Raw genomic sequence first — 24,825 nt, forward strand, 5'->3', positions numbered from 1 at the left:
GTCTTTGCCCAGTTTATTCCGGGGCTGACCTGAAGCACCACTTCTCTTCCTCCTCTCACTACGGAGGTGAAGGGAGTGGACCAGCAAGGAGGGACCAGGCAGAGAGTGGAGGCAGGGGCGCAGGTCAGTGTGGGAGTAATTACAGACTCAGTGTTCCTTGAATGAACCCAGGTCTTTTCCTATTATGTTACTGTGCAAAGGGCATGATCTGCTCGCTGCAAGACAAAAGCTAATCCATCAAGAGGCAAGACGGTGGCAGAGAAAGGGCATTTTATTAAGCAACGAGCTAGCTGATTGGAAGATGGTGGACTAGCATCCTAAAGAACCATCTTTAAGGGGTACAGAATCTTGAAGCAGTTCTATAGGGTTAGTGGGTTATAGGGGAGGGGGTTAGGAATGTTGACCCCTGGCATTGCAGACTGGGAGTCACCACACCAGATCTTTCAGTTGTCATCTATGTTGGATACCAGTATAGAATCTCTGTCTGGGAGTCATCACATACCTAGGGAACTTGAAAAAGTTATTGTCTTATCGCAGCTGGGAGGTATATTCTCAAGCAGGGGCCATAAATCCATAAAGCATGTATATCTCCTAGAGGGTGCATATCCAGCTGGGTTAGTTAATCAGAGGTCATTCAGAGTTACAACATGGCTTCTTTTCTACAGTATGGCTTCCCTTATGTCAACCTTGTGTTGAACCGGTATCCATGACACCTACGCAGAATGGCTGGACCAAAGAGTGCCGGGGTTTGCAATGTGGACCAAAATGCATGACTGCATGTGCGTGCTTAGCCTTGGGAAAAGCCTTGTGGGACAGAGCTGTCTCACCTGCTTGCCAGGTTCTCGTCCCTGCTTTGCAGCAATTGAGGGAAATGAAGAACCAGCACAGGGCCACCTGACCCTCTGTGCCTTCCCTTGTTTGGCCCTCCGAAGCGCTACCTCATTTGATTGATGGGCCCATTAATGTGGAGAGCTGTTGTTTTGTCAGCTGCCTGAAAAGCTAAAAGCCTTACATTTTAGTTGGCACTTTTGCTACAACTCTGATTTCTATAGTGGTTCATAAAATTGATATTCCCATTAGAAAGACTTTGATCTAGCAAGATTCCCAAGTACCACCTATCACATCACTACTTCTTGCTCTGGGTGTGTGTGATGTTTTATATGTGTTTACCCTCTGGTAGAAGTTCATCTTCTGCTCTTTTCTCCCCTTCTCTCGCTATGTGGGCCCCAGCTAACATGTACCTGATGGGGGGCAGGGCATGGTAGGGTGGGGTGGGAGGGAGAGTTGGGAGGCGGTATCCTGGTAGGGAAGAATCTTAATTTTACAGACCACAAGCCCCCAAGTGCTTGGGGTGTTGCTTGGGTCATGCGTAAACTCTTCTCTCTTTTTAATTAGAAAAGTACTTTTTTGGGTTAACGACTCTTTCTCATTTGTGTCTCCTCGAGGGTTAATTTGAGGAAGACATAGTGAAGGTGGGAGGTCAGGTCTTGATTGAGATGTAACTATCCAGTGAACTTTCAAAAAAACTTTCCTAATTCCTCCAATTCCCTTTAGTCTCCAGGAGCTGAAGAAAAAGCAAACCTTGCTCTGTTTCAAGAAGTTTCCAAACCATTAGTGAGCTTCTTGTTTTGGGGAGACCCTGAACAGGCTTTCCCGAGAACTCTAAATCTCTGTGGAGAAGAGTGTCCTCCCACCCCCCATGGTAAGAAAATGCCTGAGACCGAATCTGTGGACACTCCTCCCTCAGGCTCCTCTCCTCCTTCCCCTTTCTTGTCTCAGAGGCCACACACAAAATGTGCACCTGTGGAAACCGAGGGCCAGCATAGGGAACTGACCACAATACGTAGGAAAATATTACAAGTACGAGGTTTCCATGAGATCTTGTTAAATTCCGACAATCACTGCTCTCTAAAGTTGTGTCTGTACTTACAGAGGTGGAATCAATTGTTTGACTCAGTTGATTCAGTTATCTGGAGTTTTCAGATATGTTTATTTTGGTCTGAAACCTTAAAAGTACTACTCCACTTCAGGTATGATTTTTTTGAAAAGCAAAGGCAATGGAAAGCTGTCATTATTATGTAACATCATAATATTCTGAAGCTCTGTTTTAGGTCTGTTCAGGTAAGCACACTCAGCTATAAAGTGGTTTTTCTTCCCGTTGAAATCCATACAATTATGTCCCACTTGCATTATGAAGCTAGTATTGAAGATGGAGAGCAGTGTTTATCCTCTTTGTTCCACTGAATGCTTAAGATAGATCCAAAGCAGGGAAACCAGCACGTCTGAGACACGGGGTCAAATTACTGGAATGAAATTGTCTTGGCGGCAACGTAGCTTCTTCTGTGTGACATACTGCCCCCTTGTGGACACCAGTGAGTGTCTATGAGTCTTCCCACCCCACAGGGAAGTGTGCAGGGCGCTGTTGTCCAACTATCTAATCGTAACATTTTCACCCATAAAAACAGAGGCGTTAGAAGAGGGGATTGAAATTCACTTCTAGGTTGGTGACAATTTTTAAATTTTGAGTTTGGCATTTGGTATAGTTTCAGTGAATGGGGGAGGTGGGGTGCTTTAATAAAATGACTTACCCAAGACCTTCTCTAAAAGCCAGAAGTCGCTCTCTCCCTGATGACAACTTGACTGATGTGTTCCCCTTTTCTTTCTTGGCCCCCCAACCCCACCTCCACCCTCCCACAGCCCCCTGTTTTAGATGTAGTGAGGGTTCCTGTTTGGAGGGACTAATCTAGTGCCTGTGAAACCTGGTAAAATTACGGAAGCTGATCGTATGCTCCTGCACCCTTGAGCATTTAAAATAAAGGCAAAATATGGCAAGGATGTAGCACGGCATGGAGAAAGGCGTTCTCATGGTGGCCAAAGCTAAGACGTACGCATCACACAGTGGTTTGCCAGGTTTGTCGTTCCCCACACATTAATATTCGTTTCTGCTATGGGCCAGGCCTCCTGTTAGGTTATAACAAGAGATGTCTTCATTAAAACATCAGGGATTGGCTTTTCTTTCCTGGCTTCTTGATCTCCTGTAAAAATGTTTGAGCAGGGTTTATTCTTCCATTTTGACTAACATAATCAATCTTTAAAAAGAACTCTTTGACCCCATTTTGCAGGAGAGATGAGATCCATCAGTTGTGATAAGGAAAATGAGTATCAACTTCCAGAAAGAGGCTCTCAGAATGATAAATTATTTTAATTGCGCAGCCTAGTCTGGTTTCCAAATTGGCCCTCCCTGTCCTCTCCGGTGAATAATTCACGATTCCTGGTGCTGTGGGCCTCTTCCCAGTGGAGAGTGAAGAGACAGACCTCAGAAGAGAACAGTGGCGGCCCCTTCCTCATTCTCCAGGGGCACTCTCTCCGTTTTTCTATTTAAATATTGTCAGCCCTTAGAAACACTACTTAGCAGTAGCTGGCTCAGAAGTGAAGCCTTTTGTCGTTCAATCAATAGTTCATTCTTTCAGCAAACTTAGTGAATGAATGACTACTAGTGGTCAGGCACCATGCTGGGTGGGGGGAAGCAAGGCGATGCGACGCGGCTCTGGCCTCAAGTGGCTCACAGGCTGGAGGCAGACATCGAGACTTCGTAACAGTCAGTGCTGGGGGAGAGTTTGAAGAACCGAGGAAAGGCAGCCAGAGCTGCTGGAGAGGTGAGGGGAGGGCTTCCCAGAGGAGATGGTGTCACAGCAGAATCTGGGGACAAGCAGAGTGGCGGATGAAAGGGCTGGGTGGTAGGGGATTTAGGATATCCAGGCAGAGGGAGCAGCATCTGCAAAAGTTTAGAGGCAAGAGAGGCATTTGGGGAGGTGCCTGTGATTCTGTATGGCGGGTGCACGGGAGGCGATGCAGGATGAGGGGGTCAGACAGTGGGGAGGACTGGCATGCCAAGCTAAGGAGCAATGGGGAGTTAATGAATGACTCTGAGAAGCAGTGTGATACGGTTGGATTTGTGTTGTAGGAAGCACTGTGTGACTACCTTGAGGCAAATGGATTTCTGGAAGGCCTTGAGGGGATGTCAGGAGACCTGCTAGGAGGCCACTGTCCTCAGGGTTGAGAAAGGATGAAGGGCTGAATACAGTGTTGATTGAGTTGGAGAAAAGGGCAAATTCCCAGAGTGCCTGGCTGTCAGGAGTGAGGGATGGGGAGCAGTGAAAAGAAACTCCTGGGGTTCTTTCTGGCTTGGGTGAGGAGAGGCAAATTTGAAGGGAAGGAAGATGATGAGTCCAGTTTTGGAAATGTTGGTTTGCAGTTCCTGAAGATCCCTCACATGGATCCATGGATCTCAGGACAGGGGTCTGGGCTGGATATAGAGTTGGGAGTCATCACCTTGAAATCATGGGTGTGAATTAGATCACCCCATGAGTGAGAAGTAAGAAGGTAGAAGGAATAAAGATAAGAATCTTGGGAACATGTAAGAGGTGAGAGGAAAAGCAGTGGATGTAAGCTAAGGGAGAGTTCTAAGAAAGAGGCTAATAGTGTCAGATGCTGCAGAGAGTTCAAGAAAGATCAACGTAGAAAGAAGGTTTCTTTGGCTTTTGCGAGAAGGAGGCTTGTTGACTTGGATGAGAGTGGTTTCGATGGATTGGGGTGAGGGTGGAAGCCCCTGCCATGTGAATAGAGATTTCAGGAAGCTTGGTTGTGGGAGGAGGTGGATTTGCAGTTGTAATGATATGACAGCACGTGTAAGTGATGTCTTCTGCCTGTAGTAATTGATTTAGGAATCCATGAAGCACTTTTGGGATCTTTCTTTGGGATTTAAAATTTATATAGTACACACTTCATCAGTCTTAACTCTTAAAGAGCCTGCCTGGCCCTCATTTGCTTCTCTTCCCTGACACTGGTCTACAATATTGTGCACAGGGAATGAAAGAGAGGCAAGAAATCAAGAGCAGGACAGGAAAGAGAAGGGAGGAAGACAGACAATTTCTGAGGTTACTTCTAGCTGCAAAATTCCAAATCAACCCGGTGTTCCTTCTTCCGTGCCCTGCATTCAACCTGCTAGTGCAGGAGAGAACCTTACACCATTGCATTGGTGGGGTCTCCTCCCTGCTCAGCTGTGTGGCCCAGAACAGCTGCCTCTTCCGTCCCCTGCTGGTACTATAACCCATTAGTCTTCCAAAACTCTCTCCCCATTGCTGCATCCTCGTCTTCTGCACATGCCCTCATTTTCTGCTCTATAGAGGAAACTGAAGTCATCAGGCAGGAACTCTGAACCCCTCTGCAGCCCCTCATCTCTTGCAACACCCTCCTCCTCTCCATCTCAGAGAAAGTGGTGTCCCTGCTTTTTTCAGAGTTGGCCCTTCCAGCCTGGCATTCTCCTCTTCTAACTTGCCCTTGAACTGTGGTTTCCCCAACACCACTCTTTACCCTAGAAACTTTCTTAGGGGGCCTCATCTCCTCCAGCTTTAGAACTGCTACCACCATGCCTCTGCCCACAAATTCTCTATCTTGCGTCTAAACCTATCTCCTGAATTCTCAACTTTTTGGCCATCCTCACTTGGGGGTTCCATGGGACCTTCAAATGTAACAGGTTAACTCATCTTTCATCACCTAAATCTGTTCCACCTGGTGTATGCCAGTGGTGGTTAGTGGCATTAACATCCACTCAAACCATCAGTCTGGGAAAAGATACCTAATTTCTCCTTATGCCTAATCCGATATGTTCGTTGGTCAATAGATCCTTTTTCTCGTATCTCCAGTATTTCTCCTAGGTGTTCCCTGTACACCATCCCTTCTGCCATTGCCTTAGTTCAGCATTATTTCTTGCCTGGTCTTGCCGTGGTCTTCTAATTGGCTGTCCTCTGCTGGTTTCTCCACTTCCGGCCCTTCCTTCACAGCGCCACAAATCTGACTATGTTTCTTGTCTGCTTAAAACCTTTCAGTGGTTAAACTTTGCTTTCAAAGTAAAATTCAGCTTCCTTTGCATCAGGCCCATCCTGATCTGATCCTTGCCCACCCTTCCAGCCTCAAACTCTTGCAAGCTTCCTCAGGCATCCCCCACCCACCCGTCCTGAAGTTCTCGCGGTTCATCAACCAGCCAGTGCTCTTCATGCACATGCCTCCTCCTCTGCTCTGCCTGGAGAACTTCTGCTCATCCTTCAGGATCAGTTATGCTTATGACAAAGCCTGTGTAATTTGTCTGCGAAGAATGTATCATTTTTCACATCAACCGGTCAGCTTAGAGCCACCGTATTCCTAATTTTTATGCTTTAGATGCTTCCTGGATGCTATTATTACCTGGTCATGCTTAACTTAGGATAATTTAGTTTTATTCTCAGATCACTGACTTCCAAAATAATCAAGGATAGTATAGCCCTTTTATTGTAAATTTAGGTCTAGTGCAATTAGAATCAAATTGCTGGATTATTCTAATGGAATGTGAGAATTGACACCTTAATGACGGCAGGTGTAAAAAGAAGAGCAAATAGAAAAGCATTTAGTTTGTATGTTTATAAAGAATTTACTAGAATAAATGTGAGATCTTTTATATCAAAAGCTCCCTTGACTACTCTGACTGTACACATTAGTCACCATTATGATGTAATTTTTCCTCTTTTCAGCGAAATCCATTTCTTGACTCCTCAGTACTTTATTTTGAGAGACTTACAAAAAAGAGGTAACAAAGCTTTCTAAGAAGATTTCTAGGCATTCTTTTAAAAAGGTAATAAAGAAGAGTTATGGTTGCCCCACAGAGAGTATGTTGAAATCGGTTGTAGGATTTTTCAGTAAAAATCAGAAATGCTTAAAAAATTTGAGAGAAATCTTCTGTTTCTTATTTTCATTTTTTTAGAGGAAAGAACACTGAAAAGACTAGAACTATATAAAATGATAGAAATTTCAGGGTCTTTTCTTTTTTTTTTTTTTTTGAGGTGGGAAGTAGCTACAATTTATTGTAATTCTTGTGTTGTCTCCATAAAAATATTTTTCACTCTTCTGATTCTTTTGAAATTTTTTCTGATTTTTTTTTTTGTCCCCATTACTGCGACATCAACCAACCCTAGGAGTAGAGATGACTGCCAATACATCTTTTATTGCTCATTATGGGGAAAAACTAAAATATCTTATACCTGTACTCCCACAGCTGCATTTTTCTCAGCCTTCAGTAGGAAACCTTTTTAATTTCTATCTACCAACACTATTAACTATAAAAACATTCCTGCGATTGCACAGTCTCAGAGAACAAAATCAGCAAAGGCCTGGGTACTGCAGCCAGCATGACGCACAAATGGTGAATCAGCTGCTTAGCTGTTCATACACATTGCATAGGAGCCCCCGGACGGGTGAGTTTGTCACAAGCACCACCCAGATGGGAAAAATGATCCAACCAAGTCCCTTTGGTATTTGTATTCACTTTAGAGTCCTGGAGAACAAACCGAAGTAGGGAGTTGGCTTTCTGGAGAGTGAATCATTTACATAATACTTATAATTTGTATAATTTATAATAAACATGGACAGGTATACCTACTCCCTGATCCTCTGTCAGAAAGGCAAAAAGTTTTCTTTTCAAAAAAACTCTTTTATAGTGTGAAATATAAAATGTATATGCAGTGTACAGAACAAAAATATGCAGCTTAATTAATTAACCATGACTTTGGTCAAGAAAGAAGAAAACCAGCTCCCCTGTCACTGCCGCCTCCTTCTCTGGGCCCCCATAGGTATGCACTGTCCTGCCTAAAAGCCTTTTAAAGTGGGTTTCTACTTGTTTTCTGTGGGGTTGCCTAAGAGAAAGCAGAGGCATGGCCTTGGGAGGTGGGAGAGGGGGAGGTCTGAGGGCAGTGCCAGGAGACGTGTGATGGAATTCTGATGGAATTGGCGTGGTTATCTGGATTTGTTACTGTTTCTCTCACAGGCCCTTGAATTTAGGCATGGACTAGAGCCTGTTGTAATATCTGCCTTGCACACTGCTCTTTGTAAAAGCTGTAATGATTCAGTTCCTCCAGAGTGTGCTGAATTCCGTGCCACTCACTGGAAACTGACTCTCTGGGGCTGGTATGTATCAAATGCACAGTAGTAACTTATTTCCACACAATTCCAGGACGTTAGCATATTGCCAGTGGGTGGACAATCTCAATGAAACCCGGAAGATGCTCTCTCTTAGTGGTGGTGGTCCCTTCAGTAACCTGCTGAGGTGGGTCGTGTGCCACATAACGAAAGGAATTGTGAAACGGGAGATGCACGGCCACGGCATTGGCCGCTTCTCAGAGGAAGAGATTTACATGCTGATGGAGAAGGACATGCGGTCTTTAGCAGGGCTTTTGGGTAATGTACCATGCCTCTATTCTATATTTTCTATCCTTGCTTTTTGCATGATTAGTAGAGCACTGTTAGTTTACTAATTTTAAGTTTTATTTTGGTTGGTTTCTTTGCTTCCATCTGTTGCAGTCCCACCATGTAACCAAATCCCCTAATTTTCAGAAGCATGTGTCTCTCTTCTTAATCACTAGTGCCTGACTATTTTTAGTGTGGTGAGGCCCAGGTGAGGGGAATATAGACCATGATGTGGCGTTACTACCTGGCTGTAGGTGATGCTGGCATTTCTGAATGGGTTGTGAGCCAAGGGTGATTTTGAGTAAGGAAGCTCTTCTCTTTATAAACAGGTCAGGGTGACATGTCTGCTTATAAACACTTCTGCTCAGAAGATTCAACCTTGTACCCATTGACGTCAAGCTAAAAGAGGTGCTGACGGTGCTGGCTCTGACCCATTCTGTGTGCACGTGCAACATCTGTCGTTTTCTCCCCCCTTTCATTTCCACTTGTAATCTTAGTCCTCTTCTTACTAGTGTGTTTTAACTCTTCAGATTTTTTAATTTACTGCACACGGTGGGTTTAACTGTGCTTGGGAAGCCCCTCAAAAGGAAGCACAGAGTAGAGTAAATCCACGGGTGGGTGAGGATGCTCAGAGTAGAGTGACACGCTCTTGCTCACCTGGTTGGATGGAGGTGGCTGGGCTGATGTACCGGGCAGAGCTTGAGTCTTAACGTAAACAGATCATTTGAATTCAAGAGCTTCTATGTGTGAAATGATGGCTTCTCCCGGGGACAACTAACATAGGGAGCCAAGCCCTCTCCATGATTATGTCATAAGACCTACTCCTTCGGGGCTGCTGATTCTGTCTGGGGAAGGTGGATTTTCACTGGCCCTCCCTTGGCACCCTCAACTCCCTTCTGGTGCACATTAGGTACCTCACCTCCTCTAGGAAGTAAGGTTTGGGACTTGGTTTGTTGAAACCCAGCTGGTGCCCCAGGAACTGGAGCCTGCGCTGGGTGTAACCTGTCCCCTGCAGGATGACCCGGTCTCACTGGCTCCTTCCTGCTCCTCACTCCAGATGCTTACTGGACCTGAGTCCTCCCCTGAACCCCGGCCTGCAGGAGGAGATCCCGATAGCACATCCAGCTCTTGGCCAGCTTTGTTATATGGGGGTTTTGATGCGGGCTGGGCTCCTGTTCTAAACAGACATTCAAAACCCCTGCCCGGCTTGAAGATTGATGCTGTGTGGACCTTCTGTGCTTTGCCTCCCTGGGTCCAGGTGGGCCTGCTGATGTAGGGATGAGTAGAATTAGCCTCAAGTTTACCTCATCCCTTTGGAAGCTTAGACTTGACTCCTGGCCTCACAGAGCAGATGCACAGAGGGCCATTTCCTCCTTAGCAACAGCTCTGTCTGCTCCTAGCTTCCTCCCCTTCCTCACCAGCTCACGCTGTTGGGAGCCCCAGCAAGCCAGGAGTTGAGCCCCCGAAGTGATGATAGAGATTATGCCATTAAAGTGCTGCTCATCTCTAACAGCTTGAAAGTGTTGGTTCTTTAACCAGAGAGGGGTGATCATTACCTTTCTGGAGCATTTTTGGTTTGGGAGAACCAGGAAGCCTGGTGATAGCAATAATAATGATAACACCAGTGTTTCTCTGGCGTTTAATGACGTGGAAAAATGCTTTCCCCCAATTATGGTGAAATGGGGGTAAACGCATCACTGATAGGTAGGCTGGATATCAGGTAAGTGTTCAAAATGGTATCACAAATCTAGATGATTTTCTGCGATGAGAAACTGAGTGGGTTACTTAAAAAGCTGGAGTTTGCTGGCATTATTCTTGGCCCCTATGTTCTGTATGGGGGTCCAGGGAGGGGTCTGGCTTTGAACTCTCTCATAGGAGAAGACCATTTCTGCATTTGGGGAGGGAGAGGTTCTTTGGCTGAACGTCATAGTTTTTCTTACTAAATGAGGCAAAAAGCATCTTTCCCCTTCACCTAGGGCTATGGCGTACTTTTAAAGTCCAGATGCCTAAGAGACTCCAAACGCAAAATGATTTTTGTTGAGATACTTCAAGATTTATAGAAATTGTCCAGAGATGTGTTTGACTCATCAGGATAAATTATTGATGTTTCAGTTCAGTTGACTTCAATGACTTAAACACCTTCTGTGTGTCAGGAGCTGGGGAATATAAAGATGAGTACAATCCAGTGGAAGAGATGAACCTCTAAGCCAGGAGTAGGCAAATTAGAGTCTATAGCTAGTTACCTGTTTTGTTTCCTCTTTTTTTTATGGCCTGTGAGCTAAGAATGGTTTTTCCATTATTAAAATGTAAGGAAAAAAATACAACAGAGATCAAGTGTGGCCTGGAAAGCCTAAAATTTTTACCATTTGCCCCTCCATGGGTGAAGTTTGCTGACTGGTGCTCTGAGTGAGTAACCATGCACAAGCCGGGCCGTGGCAGGGCCCGTGGCAGAGCCTACACTCGGTGCTCTGGGGACACAGCAGAAGCAGGGGTGGGATGACGGGTAACTCTCAGGAGGGCCATAGAAGAGGCGCAGTTGTGTTGGCCCAAGAAAGTAAACAGTTGTCGCAATGAAGACAGTAAGGAAGGACCTTCCAGGCAAATCATGAGAAAAGGAGTCATGAGTGAGGGGCGTTTGGAATCATGGTTGAAGTGAAGATTAAAAGGTAGTTTGGGACCATATTATAAAGGGTAATAATTATCATGCTAAGAGATGTGTACTTGATCATGCAGACTACATGGTGGTGTTGCAGATTTTTGAGTATAAGAGAGGAAGAGCCATCTTTGTGATTTAGAAAAGTGGCTCTGTTGGTGTCGTGGAGGATGGACTGGGCCTGAGGTGTGGGTGGCAAAGAGGAACTAAAGATAGATGGTGAATATCTATGGATGTAGTTTAAAAAATTCTAATTAAATTCAAATAAAAATTAAATTTAAACTAAATAAAAATTAGTTAAAATTAATTTTAATTTTGATGTATTAAAAAAAAAAACTCTTGGGGCCAGCCTAGTGGCATAGTGGTTAAGTTCACGTGCTCTGCTTTGGTGGCCTGGGGTTCGCAGGTTCGGATCCCGGGTGCAGACTGACGCACCGCTTGTCAAGCTGTGCTGTGGCGGCGCCCCATATAAAGTAGAGGAAGATGGGCACAGATGTTAGCACAGGGCCAATCTTCCTCAGCAAAAAGAGAAGGATTGGCAATGGATGTTAGCTCAGGGCTAATCTTCCTCAGCAAAAAGAAGAGGATTGGTAATGGATGTTAGCTCAGGGCTAATCTTCCTCACCAAAAAAAAAAAGAAAGAAAGAAAGAAAAAAAACCTCTTCAGCCAGACCAAGTAGAAACAGAATAAGAAATATGATTTGATGATATAAAATACATTAACAATATTTATTGTGAATAGCTAGGAGGAAAATCATAATTCTCTCAGCACTGAAGAGGCATTTGTTGATGAAATTTAGTATCCATTCCTGAGAAAAACTCTTAGTAAAAGAGACTCGAAGACTAGTTCTTTAACACGATGAAAGCGTATTAAGCCAACAGCCAGTATCATACTCAATGTTGCGTCGCTAGGAGCGTCTCTAGTAAAATAAAACACAAGACAAAGATTCTCGCTCTCATTATTGTTTGATGTAGTTTTGAGACAGCCTGACAGTGTAGTTGGACAATATGAAAAAAAGATGATATCTTCATGTTGGAAAGGAAGAGACAAAATTATTATTTATAAAAATTGAGATTATGTAGCTGAAATAATGGAGAATCAACTAAAGTTATTACAGTTAATGGGAGAGTTCAGTAAGTTTACTGAGGTTACAGACATGTGGACATCTACAGTTTTCTTGAGTACCTCCAATAACCAATTAGAAAATAATAATTTAAAAAATTCCATTCACAATAGTAATAAAAATTAAAAATATTAGAAATATGATTTGTGAGAAATATTCAGGACCTACAGAAATAAATTAAACAATCCTCATAAGAGATAGAAGGTTTTTTAGAAAATGGAGAGTGTACCTGCATTCATTCATTCATTTATTAATTCATTCGAGAGTGATGACTCTAGAGCCAGAGGCCAGCCCCAGCTCCATGACTTACTAGCTCTGTGGCCTTGGGCACATTTCTTAACATCTCTAGGCCTCAGTTTCCTTATGTGTAAATGGGGACAATAATGATGAGAAGAAAAGTAATACCTGTAAAGTGCTCAGAATAGTGCCAGCGTGTAGTAAGCAGTCAAACAACACGCAAATGTAAAATACAACTGGAACGAGGGTCAGGAAGGAGAGGTTCAAGGTGCTGGGAGAGCCCACAATGCAGGGGTTGCCTAGTGGTCAGTGCTGGTCCCTGTTTGGTTCTGCATGTTCCCATGTCCCCTTCGGGAAGGTGTGTGTGTTTTCAGCAGAGATACTGTATGTGTAGTGGATGTGTGATTTTCACTTCATGCAAGAAGTGCACACGTGGTCTTTTTCCATCCGCCTCACCAAAGGGGGAGAGTCAAAAAGAGCATGGAAGACATAAAAATCGAGAACAAAAAGGTTGGGTGTTTGGGAAGCAGTGTGGATGGAGGCAGGAAGCCTAGCATCTAGCACATGAGAGAGGCCGTTCTGGAGTCGGGTGCCCTGGGCTCATACCGGCTGTGTGACTTCACAGGAGTAACTTGAGTTTTTTCATCTGCAAAATGGAGGTCAGAACAATACCTACATCATAGAATGTGAGGACTAAATGAGATAATTTATGTAACGTACTTACTGCAGTGTCTGGTGCGTAATGAATGCTAAAGAAGTATTAGTGATTATCGTTATCTCTTTCACAGATATCGTATGTAATACAACTTCCTTAGGAACGTTGTTTTCCAGGAAAAAAATGTCTTTCTGAAAAAAACCCTTTTTTCTGATTTTTAAATTTATTAGTTAATTGTAGAAATTTGAGAAGGTTCAGAAAAGCACACAGAAGGAAAATAAGTCACTGTAATCATATAACCTATTGCTAACCACAGTTACCATTTTAGTGCATATCTTCCCAATATTTTTATGCATAATTTTGAATCATATATGTATGTCTACATATGTATTTGTGTACACACATGCACATATGTACTTTTCCAAACTATCTTTTTCTCCACTTAATATATTGCAGATATTTTCTTCTATCATTAAGTATTCTATATCATGCAATTCTATGTGCCTGGTGTCACACTTGATGCCATAAAAACTGACATAAGACTCATCAGCCAGAACCCCACTTTGCCTTCTGCCTCTTTTATATTTCTGTTCTGTTATTAATCCTGAGTCTATAGGTATGAACTTGAAGTGGAAGGAGAATAAGACAGCATGAAAATAGGAAATGTATAGCTGTATCCACCATTAGCACAGACATCCCCAGCTGGGGCCATTAGCTTTGAGATTAAAGTAAGAACAGAAGACGGAATTCAGTATGGAGTCAAAGTAACACCACCCATTTGGCAGATGAGGAAACCGAGGCAGAGAAAGGTTGAATGACTTGCCTGCAATCACACAAGCAGTGAAAAGTGGAGCCAGGAATCAAATCCAGGCTGTCTGACTTCAGACCTCTGCTATTTTCTGACCCAACACCTACCCTGAAGTTCCTTAGGAATTGTGACTTAAAGTGGAGTTGTATTATGTCAGGATGACTCCTTTAGAGCATTTTCTAAACTTACCAGAACTTTGGGAAGTTAAAATGTAGTCTCCAAAGTAATTTTTAAATATGTTTTATTATGTTGTTCCTGGAGGCTGAGTACAGAGCTAAATATGGGTGTTATCATTGATTTAGATTTCCGGGCTTTGTGAGTTGAAGTCATACCCTTCCTTAGGAGGCGAGCTCCCTCCTAAGAGAAACAAAGAGATGTGTTAAAGCTCCAGGCTTAAGTGTGTAAGTACTTGACAAGAAATGATCTCTTTTTAGGAGCTGCTATTGAAAGAGCCAAGTAATAAAGTGCAGTTTGTAAATGAAAGGGAGAAAAACAAGCTGATTTCCAGCCAACTATACTTGACTAATAAAAAATGTAATGCACTTTTTTTTTTTCCCCAGTCTGAAGCCTTTTACTGAGTCATAAAATGGCTCAGGGAGTTGTTATTTTTCAGAGTCCTTGTTTTTTTTTTTTCCCCCAAAGATTTTATTTATTTATTTTTTTCCCCCGCAAAGCCCCAGTAGATAGTTGTATGTCACAGCTGCACATCCCTCCAGCTGATGCATGTGGGACGTGGCCTCAGCATGGCCGGAGAAGCGGTGCGTCGGTGCGCGCCCGGGATCTGAACCCGGGCCGCCAGCAGCGAAGCGCGCGCACTTAACCACTAAGCCATGGGGCCAGCCCTCAGAGTCCTTGTTGACATCGGGTTGGCACATGTCAAAGAGCCAAATCTGTTGGTTATTTTAATAAACATCAGTGTGTGATCTTGACTATTTAATAAAGAGTAAAGGGATGCAAAGTTGTGCTTCCTTTCAAAGCCAGTAAAAATGAGTCACTTGCTGTGTGTGCTGCATGTCACCTTTGTCAGCATGTATAATTACAATGTGGTGTAGTTTTCAGAATGATTGTATTTTCCTTTTGAATTAAAAAATAAAATAATTTTGTTTTTCAAGTACATAGATATTTGACCGATCACTTAGTTCTTAGTTAAATAATAAGTAGAAGATTGAAATAAGCTTTTGTGATTAGTAATAGAAAATCTCTAACTCACTCTTAACCAGAAATGCCTTTGGGGTTCCATACGTCTGGACTGGAAAGCCTCGCTATGGAGCAAAGGTGCTGAAGTGGTTTAGGAAGCAGCGGACTCAGAGAACTTGGGGCAGGGCAGGTGTCAGGGAAAAGGTAAAGAGAATATGGCTGCAATTATGCCTTGAAGTCTAGGCCAGGAAGCTGACAGGCGGGGTGCCACTTTGCAGACCACCTAACACCTCTGGCATGCCGGGAGAAGAGAGCTGGTTTCAGTGAGCAGGGATGCCAAAGGGGGGAGCTGGGCTCTAGTAAGAAATAGATTGGGGGTGGGGTGTGTGGTAGCTATAGCCCCAGAGCTGCCCTCTTTGGGGTCGTGCCTTAGGTCATTGCCAAACCTTTCATGCAGTTTTATACTCCTTCTCTTGTGGTTTGCAAACATCTCCCAGTCACAACGCAAGATTGCATTTATTTTTTTGAGGAAGGTCAGCCTTGAGCTAACATCTGATGCCAATCCTCTTCTTTTTTGCTGAGGAAGATTGGCCCTGGGCTAACATCCATGCCCATCTTCCTCTACTTTATATCAGATGCCGCCACAGCATGGCTTGATAAGTGGTGTGTAGGTCCACGCCTGGGATCTGAACCCGAGAACCCCGGGCCGCCGAAGCGAGCGAACTTAACTGCTATACCACCAGGCTGGCCCCTATAAGATTGCATTTTGATGCTTTTGTATAGAATTTTTTTCCCCCTTAGGAAAATTATCCCTGAGCTAACATTTGTTGCCAATCTTCCTCGTTTTTTTGCTTGAGGTAGATTAGCCTTCAGCTAACCTGTGGGCCAGTCTTCCTCTACTTTATATGTGGGTTGCTGCCACAGCATGGCTGACAAGTGGTGTAGGTCTGCACCTGGGATCTGAACCCGCGAACCTGGGCTGCCAAAGCCAAGTGTGCTGAACTTAACCACTACACCACAGGGCTGGCCCCGCATTTTGATGTTTTTGGAAAGCGGCTTTCATCAAGTTGACTGGAGCTAAGTGCTATTAAGGAAAGTTGAGGTGGCAACCCCTTGTATGTGCGGGTCACGGGGTGGAGTGACACTGGGCCTGAGTTTCTTTTCTTCATTTCTACTTACCCCTAGGGTTCAGGCTGGAGTAACAGGCTGCAGGATGAGGAGTGTTGGTGATACTTCAGACTATTACAAAGGAGTCTTAAGAAAGCTGTGTGTTTATCTGATCGTGATGAGGCAGCACAGACTACTAAAATCTACTGTTTCTTTGCTTTTAATTGGACTTTTATAGACCTTGTGTGGTGACACAGCTGTTATCCCATGGGAAAAGCAAATGAATAATTGGTAAATAGAGATAATTTTGGAGAGATAATCATCTAGGGGGAGAATAATAGAAATAGTTTCAGTTATGAGGCTCAGCTGTGCACCATTGATGAGCAATAAATATCTGTTGGATGAATGAAGGAAAGAATGAATGAATGTCAGGACACATTTAGCAGACATCTAAACCTGGACTCCAGGGTCTGGGGATCTAGGAGCACTTTCTGAGTGAAAATTTGAAATTTGTGACTGCATTTAAGGGACAGAATCAGAAATAGTGATGGGGTCTCCAGGTGGAACCTGCAATTTCCTATCAAAGAATGTTCTTTTGCGCCATGGCTAGAGACCTTAGGAGCGAGAGTGTACTTGTAATAATTAGAATTCAGGCAGAAGGGTAATTCCTGTGACTTAGGACTGTATGAGTCTGACTGTATGGTCAAACACACATGCATTCAGCAGTGTGCTGGGCTCTCTGTGAGGGGTGAAGAGACGGTGGTGAACAAGTTGGGCATAGCCCTGAGCTACTAGAGCTGCCACTCAAGGGAGATGATGTTGGCCAACATTTATAAAGTAGTAACGCTTGTGAGAAGTGGCACACTGGAGAAGTACTAGGTGCAGTGAGGACATTTTTACAGGGGAAACTAATGTGGTTGGGGGGTTACAGAAGGCTTCTTTGAGGGGATGGTGTTTAAGCTGGGCTCTGAAAGGTAAGCTGGAGTTAGGCAGGTATGTATATGGGGATGAGGAACCGAGTGGGACAGGGAGAAGGTTAGCATGGAACATGGAAGGAACATCACATCTGAAAGCTCTGAGATGAAAAGCAGCTGGGAGCCTTCCAGGAACAAAAAGGTGGCTGGTGTGTCTGGAAACTGGGTGAGAGCAGAATTGTGGCATGTGGCAGAAGTAGGCAGGGGCTAGATGATACAGGCCTTATATATTGCATAAGTAATTTTGCGCTTTGTTCTAAGAGCAGTGGAAGCCATCAGAGGTTGCAAGTGGGGAAGTGGCATGACCTTATTTACATTTAATGTGCTGGAGGGGCCAAGAGTGGATTCGGGGCCCAGTGAGGAGGCTGTTGCAGGAGAGATAAGATGGCATTTTGGATGACAGCCGTGGTGGTAGAGTTGGGTAGAAAATGGATTAGAGTTCTATTTTAGAGACAAGAATTGACTAAAATTTGGTGATTTGATATGTGTGTGTGAGGAGGGAAGTGGTGATGGAGAGGGCAAGGGTAGGGAATAACCAAGTTCTTGACATGAAAACTTAGTAAACAAAGTAGCCATTCACAGAGTTGGAGAACACTGGAGAAGAGGGGAAGATCATGAATTTTGGTAGTGGATATGCTGAGTTTGAGATCCCTGCAAGATAGACACGTGAGTGGAGACGAAGTATATGATAAAGGCAGCCTTTCAAATCAGTGGAAAAAAGACAAATTAATTCAGGAAATGGTGTTGGGACAGCTGGCTAACCATTTGAAACAAAATGAGTACAATCCTGACTTTATGTCGTATACCTGAATAAATTCCAAAGGGATTAAACATTTAAATGTAAAAAATACAGGCCGGCACGGTGGCATAGTGGTTAAATTTGTGCATTCTGCTTCAGCGGCCTGGGGTTCGCCAGTTCAGATCCTGGGCACGGACCTACTCACAGCTCATCAAGCCATGCTGGTGCGACATCCCACATAGAAGAACTAGAAGGACTCTACAGCTAGGATATACAACTATGTACTGGGGCTTTGGGGAGAAAAAAAAAAAAGAAAAAGAGGAAGATTGGCAACCGATGTTAACTTAGGGCCAATCTTCCTCAAAAAAAAAGTAATAAACATAAAAAAAAATAAATAAAGCTATAAAGATTCCAGAATAAAATATGGGAAAATTTTATATAATCTTGAACTTGGGAAAGTTGTTCTAAACATGGCCCCAGAGGGAGAAACTATAAAAGAAAAGCTGAATTACTAGATTACAGGAGGAAAAGAAAACAAACTTTTTTTAGGAAGATCAGCCCTGAGCTAACATCCACGCTAATCCTCCTCTTTTTTATTTGCTGAGGAAGACCGGCTCTGAGCTAACATCTATTGCCAATCCTCCTCCTTTTTTTTTTTCCCCCCAAAGCCCCAGTAGATAGTTGTATGTCGTAGTTGCACATCCTTCTAGTTGCCGTATGTGGGACGCAGCCTCAGCATGGCTGGAGAAGCGGTGCGTCGGTGTGCACCCGGGATCCGAACCAGGGTCGCCAGTAGTGGAGCGTGCACACTTAACCACTAAGCCACGGGGCCAGCCGAAAACAAACTTCTTATGTGTCAAAAATCACCACAAGTTAAAATTGAAATGGTAAGCTAGAAAAATGTTTGTGACATGTGACAAAAGAATTAATATTACTAAATATGTGAAGAGCTTCAACAAATCAATATGAAAAGTGGATACCTGAAGGGTAAAAGACATAAAAAGGTAATTTGCAAAAACAATACAAATGATGAATAAATACACGAAAAATGTTCAACCTCTTAAGTAATCAGAGCAATGCAAGTTAAAAAATGAGGCACCACTCTGTCAATCAAATTGGCAAAGTTTCTTTTTTTTTAATAATGTGAAGTATCGACAGGCGTATGAAGGAGACACTAACAGACTGCTGGTAGGACTAAAAACTAGTACAACTTTCTGAAGTTGAGTCACAGTTTCAAAAGTCATAAAATTTTACATATTTATTCATGAAATTATTACTGAATTACAACCTTTAGGATTTTTTCCTGAGAAAAATATGACAAAGATTTATCTATAATACTGAAACATTGAAATCGTATAGTTATTAATAGTCTGGATTTTTTGGTCTGGAGTCCCTGGCCTTTGTTTGAGATGGTAACAGGAAATTTAACCTACTTGAGGCACCCACTGCTCTCTTTCTCTGCCCGCCTCTCCCCGCCTTATATTGTCAACTTTCCGTTCTTTCAGCTGGGGCGTCTGAGAGTTTAACCATGGCAGAACACATCCAAATTGGCATATCTTTAGGTGCCCACTTGTGGATCATGTGTGAGTAATTTGCATTTCTCTCTAGAATGCGGGATACCATTTCATCAGTTCTCTTTGGTCACAGACATTCCTAAATAAATTATCATTACTGCAAAGGACGCTCTAAAGACTTGAGCAGTGAGCTGTGGTGGCGGGAGGTTGGAGTCCAGTGGTTTGTGGTTTGTAAGACAGCTCTGGACATTTAAAGGTTTTTTAAGGGTACAAAGTTAGGTGACAACAAGGAGAAAGTCAAAACACTGAACTCATAATTTGCTTCTATATAGGCAGGTTGAATTGAAATCCGAACTAGGTGAGAAGGCTGCAAGAGAGCACTTCAGTATTTTAAACAACGAACAGACTAACAAGCAAAATAATTATTTGAACAGTATTTTTGTATCAGTTATGCAGTGGGTGCTACACTAGGCTCTTGGGAAACAAAGATGAATAAGAATGGTCTCTACCTTCAAGAAGCTTATAATCTAGTAGTGCTCTAGTTTCTAGGCCCAAACAATGCCCTAGGATGTGAAAATTTTCCCATGTGATCCTGGGAACTCTGATTGTAATCTTTCTGAAATGGGGAAAATAGGAAAAATGTTAGAAGATGGAGATAGGAAATTGTCCTTATTTCCAAAAGGGGAGGGAGAAGTAAATTTTGATAATGAAATAAAATATTAGAATGAATTATGGTTAGTTTTCATGAAGGACTATCATTGGTTCATTGTGAATAAATCATACGGAAAAGTGACTACTGTGTTCTTCTTGACTTGCTGAACTCTTATTAATTGGATAGATAATCTCTTGATTCCCTCAAATCTTTGAATACCATCTCTCGTGATATTCTTGTGGGCAAGATGGCTGGTTTTCAAAGGGGGCTTCATGGAGGCAATATGGTGCCACCAGGGTTCTGGAATGCTCTGATGGGGAGGAGAGGGAGCCCTAGCAAGTTGGACTCTCTCTGCCCCTGCTTCCCCTAGAACAGCTCCTCTGTTATCTATTTATATATTGGAAATCCATTGCATTTTGTTTGATAGAGAACTTCCCCTACCGAAGAAAAAAGTTTGAATCTCCTGCATGAGATTGGGGTGGATTCATGGCTGGTTGAGTAACTGTCTGCTCGCAGTGCTGCTTACTGGATTGATATCACCTGAGGGGAGCTCTTGACTTTCTCAATGACCTGCTGACAAGTTCAAAGGCATGCTTAATGGTTTTTGAATGACTCTAGGTGGAAGGATAGCTAAAAAATTGGATGAGAATATCAGGGATCAAAGCTGTCAACCTTAACAAGAAGAAACCTAATAGAGATAAATGTCAAATTCTGTACTTAGATCCCCAAATGGAATTGCACAAATATAGGGTGGGGAGAGATGTGAAAAAAGACTTAAGGATTTTGGTTGATTTCAGTCTCAGTGTGTCACCAATATAATGGCCTGCCAAAGAAGTTAATAAAAACTTAGCCTGTTTAAACAGAGCCTAATGTCTCAGCTTAAAAGTTATTTCCTCCAGGGAACCTTTCTGGAACTTTCTCCAAAAGTGTGTCAGGCAAACCTGTTCCATGCTCCCAGGCACCTGGTGCTTTCTTCCTCCGAGTATTCCCTGTGCCTTCTCTCAGTGTTTTGGTTTGACTGTCTCCTCAGCTGGACTTTGTGCCAGGCCCAGGGGATTCATTTCTGTCTCTAGGGCCAGACCAAGAGCCTGGCACACATTAAGCAACCAACAAGTGTTTGTTAAACAAAAGAGGCGTTGTTCAGTTCTGGGATCCATCTTTTAAAGGAACATGGCTAAACTAGGGTGTATCCAGAGAAGGTGGTTAGGAAGGTGGTTAGTCTCAAAATAATTTCATGTGAGGAATTTGAGGATCCGGGAGATGGGTAGTCTGGAGAAGTAGAGACGTACGGCTTTTTTCACATACTAGCTTTTTTCAAATACTGAAAGTGGGTAGTGACTTATGTGTTGCTACAGATGATGGACATATTAGGGGAGAGAAGAGGTGGACAGAGAGGACGGTGGGATGTGTATGTGGGGAAATGACAACAGATTACAGCTTAGGGTAAGGCAGAACTTTAAAACAGACCTGCCCAAAATTGGGAGGGCTTGTCTCGTGATGTGGTGGGAGCTGCCGTTATTTGGAGTTACCCCAAGGCGAGGTTGATGACCCCCACTGGATTGCTGAGGGGTCTTTTTACAGGCGATGAGATGTTTAATGAGACATGGTCTCTGGAGGTCTTTCCAGTTCTGATGGTTTTATGATTTTATGTTCATTCTTTAGAGAGGAGAACAGAGACGATTTTCCAGGTTATCAAATAAGGGGAAGGCCAAGTACAGATTCATTTCCTCGTGTTCTGGTTGATCTCTTGGATTATGATTTATGTGTAGGCTGCCACTCAAGGCTTCTGAAGGCCTGGTTCTTGAAATGATCTGTGTTGACAATTCTTCCTATTAAATCTACTTTTTGAACAATGGTTGGTTTCCAATAAACCTGTCTTCTAATCTTCCACTTCTTTTAAAGTGATTTTTACTCAAAGGCTTTTGGACAGTAGCAAAATTGTTTATGTTTTTAAGAGTGCTTGGGAATAGGCTATTTTAATAGCTGCTCTTCCTACCCTGTTTAATTATATCATGCATCAGCACTGCATTCACATTAGGCGGTCAGACCTAGGCCAGGAGCCACCTAGAACACAGCAGCCACACACCATGCTGTGCAGTGAAAGTGACGAGGGGAAGGCCTTCGGGACTAGGCAGTAGACAAGGATGAGAAACAGTAGGCTATGTCTCTGCGCTTGTTAGCACATTTAGCAGATGTTGAGTAACTGTGGGCAGAGGGCAGAGGAGGAGAATAAAGATAAAGAAGTAATCATACTTGTCAATCTAGCTAGAAAGATAAAATTCAGAGATAAAAGAGGAAAATAATGGACACTAAAAGGAATGTTCTGGAACCTCAAAGCAGTATTTCCTAATGCAGGTTCTCAGCCCTGATTGCTCATGACAATCACCTTGGGGGCTTTTAAAACACAGCTGCACAGCCCATGCCAGGTCAAATAATTCAGAGTCTCTGGGAGTGGGGTCTGGGGAAAGGTTTTTTTGAACTCAGCCGGTGATTAGAATATGTCTGTAGTCTAATACAGGGCAGTGGCGGAGGACGGAAGGGCCAGCCTGGGTGCTGGGAGAAGGACGGAGTGAGTAAAGAGCCATGGGAGGGACCACATGAGGGGACTGCCTTGGTTTGAGCAGGTACCAAAAGGGAGAAAATTGCAGTCTTTTATAAAGGAGGTGATAAAATTCAGAACAAACCGGGCCTACTTCACAGTTTTGTCAGGAGGGTAACCCTGGTTGGGTCTGTCTCACCCCGTCCTTCCTTCCTTCCGTGTTAAAAACTTACTCTGTAGACTGCAGATGTTTTTGTGTGGATAAATTATTGATACTATTTTTAACAGCATCTTGAAGACGTTATAGTCTGACAACACCCCTGAGAGCTAGTTATTTTACAGATGAGAAGGCCACATGAGGTTCAGAGAGGCTAGGGGGTGGGTCTCAGGCCGTTCAGCTCACCTTTCTTTAGCTTCAGTACAATTCTATATGTTTGCATTGGTGGTTTGCTAAAATCACCCGCAAAGATAGTAATAATTTGACCTGGAAACCATAAATTCTATTTCTACCTGTATTGATTGGGTTCTGATAAGAGCCTAATCTTTTTACAAGTTCATACTGGAGTCCTGTGCTCACCGACTGAAGTGGAGGTGATTTATTCTGAAAGGTCTTTACATATTATTCAATAACTCTAAATTGCTTTCAGCTCACTAATGGAGAGGATGATTAGATCAGCTACTCAGAAAGCATCAGCTCTTCTTTTCATGTATCGTCTCCATTCCAGACTTCCATAGGGAGGAGGGGTGGGGGATGGAGGAGGAAGGAGGGAGGAATGGATGGGCTGGGGGCCTGGATATCCTTAGATAGCCAGGGATTGGTGGGGCCAGGCCCTGGTCATATTCAAGTGTTTGCATCCTTATGGGGACCAGGCAGCTGTGGTCCAGAGTTGTGGCTCATTTCTTTTCTATTTGCATTGTTGCTATCTCAATTAGTAAAAATATGTTAATTATACATGGAAACAACAAAAAAATACTTTTAGCAGAAGAAAATTAAATGCTTATCCGTACTGAGTTCTTAGAAATCTTTGTGGCTTATTTTGCAGCACAAATTGGTTAGTGTAATTCTGACAGAAGCAATCTGGTCTCTACTTTATCCTGGGAATTAGTTCTAGCTGTTCCCTGAGAAAAATGACTTTGTGTTTAAATTTTCAAGGTTCTAATTCCTGAATGATTAGAATAAACTAAAAGGAAAAAAAAAAAGAAAAAATTCACAAGATAGCACCATGTAGACAATAGGCTTTTTTATCATTATCAGTTGACTTCCTTTAGGTGTTTATGTGGTAGAGTTGAGTACAGAGTCAGAGGACTCAGTGTTTTCCCCAGGCTGCCAGATATGGAAGCCTTCCCCGTTTGTGTTCTGTTGGGCTGATTTGCCTGGATAAAATTCATTGAGTAGACTCCTGACTCAGGGAGGAATTATAGGTAAACGATGACCTGATATATCCTAATACATTAAGTTGGTTATTTGTTCCTTGGTGAACCCAACAACATATTTTTACTTGTTTAAATTATTCAATTTGTATGAAAGAGATAATAAACCAACATTTAAATAATTGGAAAGAATTTAGATATCTCCCATCATTCTATCACCTAATTCAGTGACTATTTGCTATTTCCCTATATCTTCCACATGTGTATTTTTATGAAATTTTGTTTCTGATGTACACATCTCTTTGTATTCTGTTCATTTTTTTTTTTTTTTGGTGAGGAAGATTGTCCCTGAGCTAACATCCGTGCCAATCTTCCTCTACTTTGTATGTGGGATGCTGCCACAGCATGGCTTGATGAGCGGTGCACAGGTTCGCGCCTGGGATCTGAACCCATGAACCCCAGGACACTGAAACGGAGCACGCAAAATTAACCACTACACCACCGGGCCAGCCCCCTGTATTCTGTTCATTTTTAAAAGTAAACTATAAATATTTTTCTGTGTGTTGACATATTTTAAAAATTTATCTCTTTTAATAGTTGCATAATATTTCATTGTGTTGGAAAGTATTAATTCTCTTAAAGTCGGCCCATTTTTTTTTTAGATAACAACAATGAAATATCTTCACTTCTGAGGAATTATTTACTTGAGATAGACTCATAGGAGTGAAATTACTGTAGAAGATATGAACATCATTAGGTCTGTTCCTTGGCATTGCCATGGTGCTTTCCAAAAGAGAAGTACAAACTTACAAAGTGACCAGTAAAAGAAGTTTCATTGAAGGCTTACCAGTAACAGGTCTTATTACTAAAAAATAGTTTTCTACTCTATTCATTGTGAACTGGTATCTTAAGGTTACTCTGTTTTTTAATTCTTTAATCACTTGTAAGAAACATTTTTCCTTTTGATTTCTCCTAATTATGTTTCTTATGTGAATTGTCTGTTCCAATCCTTTGTCCATTTTTCTATTGGATCTTGAGGTT

General features: G+C 42.8%; 1 protein-coding gene across 3 annotated transcripts in view; it reads left to right on the forward strand.

Moving 5' to 3' along the window:
* FAXC (failed axon connections homolog, metaxin like GST domain containing) overlaps positions 1 to 24,825 on the forward strand; it is a 72,003-nt gene that overhangs the window by 19,354 nt on the left and 27,824 nt on the right. For all 3 annotated transcript variants that reach the window (XM_058566593.1, XM_058566592.1, XM_058566591.1), the window contains one exon: positions 8,042 to 8,265. In XM_058566593.1, the coding sequence (XP_058422576.1) occupies positions 8,042 to 8,265 (224 nt within the window). The remainder of the gene's footprint in view (positions 1 to 8,041; positions 8,266 to 24,825) is intronic.

This window comes from Diceros bicornis, chromosome 23 (genome assembly GCF_020826845.1).
Source record: "Diceros bicornis minor isolate mBicDic1 chromosome 23, mDicBic1.mat.cur, whole genome shotgun sequence".
Taxonomy (NCBI): domain Eukaryota; kingdom Metazoa; phylum Chordata; class Mammalia; order Perissodactyla; family Rhinocerotidae; genus Diceros; species Diceros bicornis.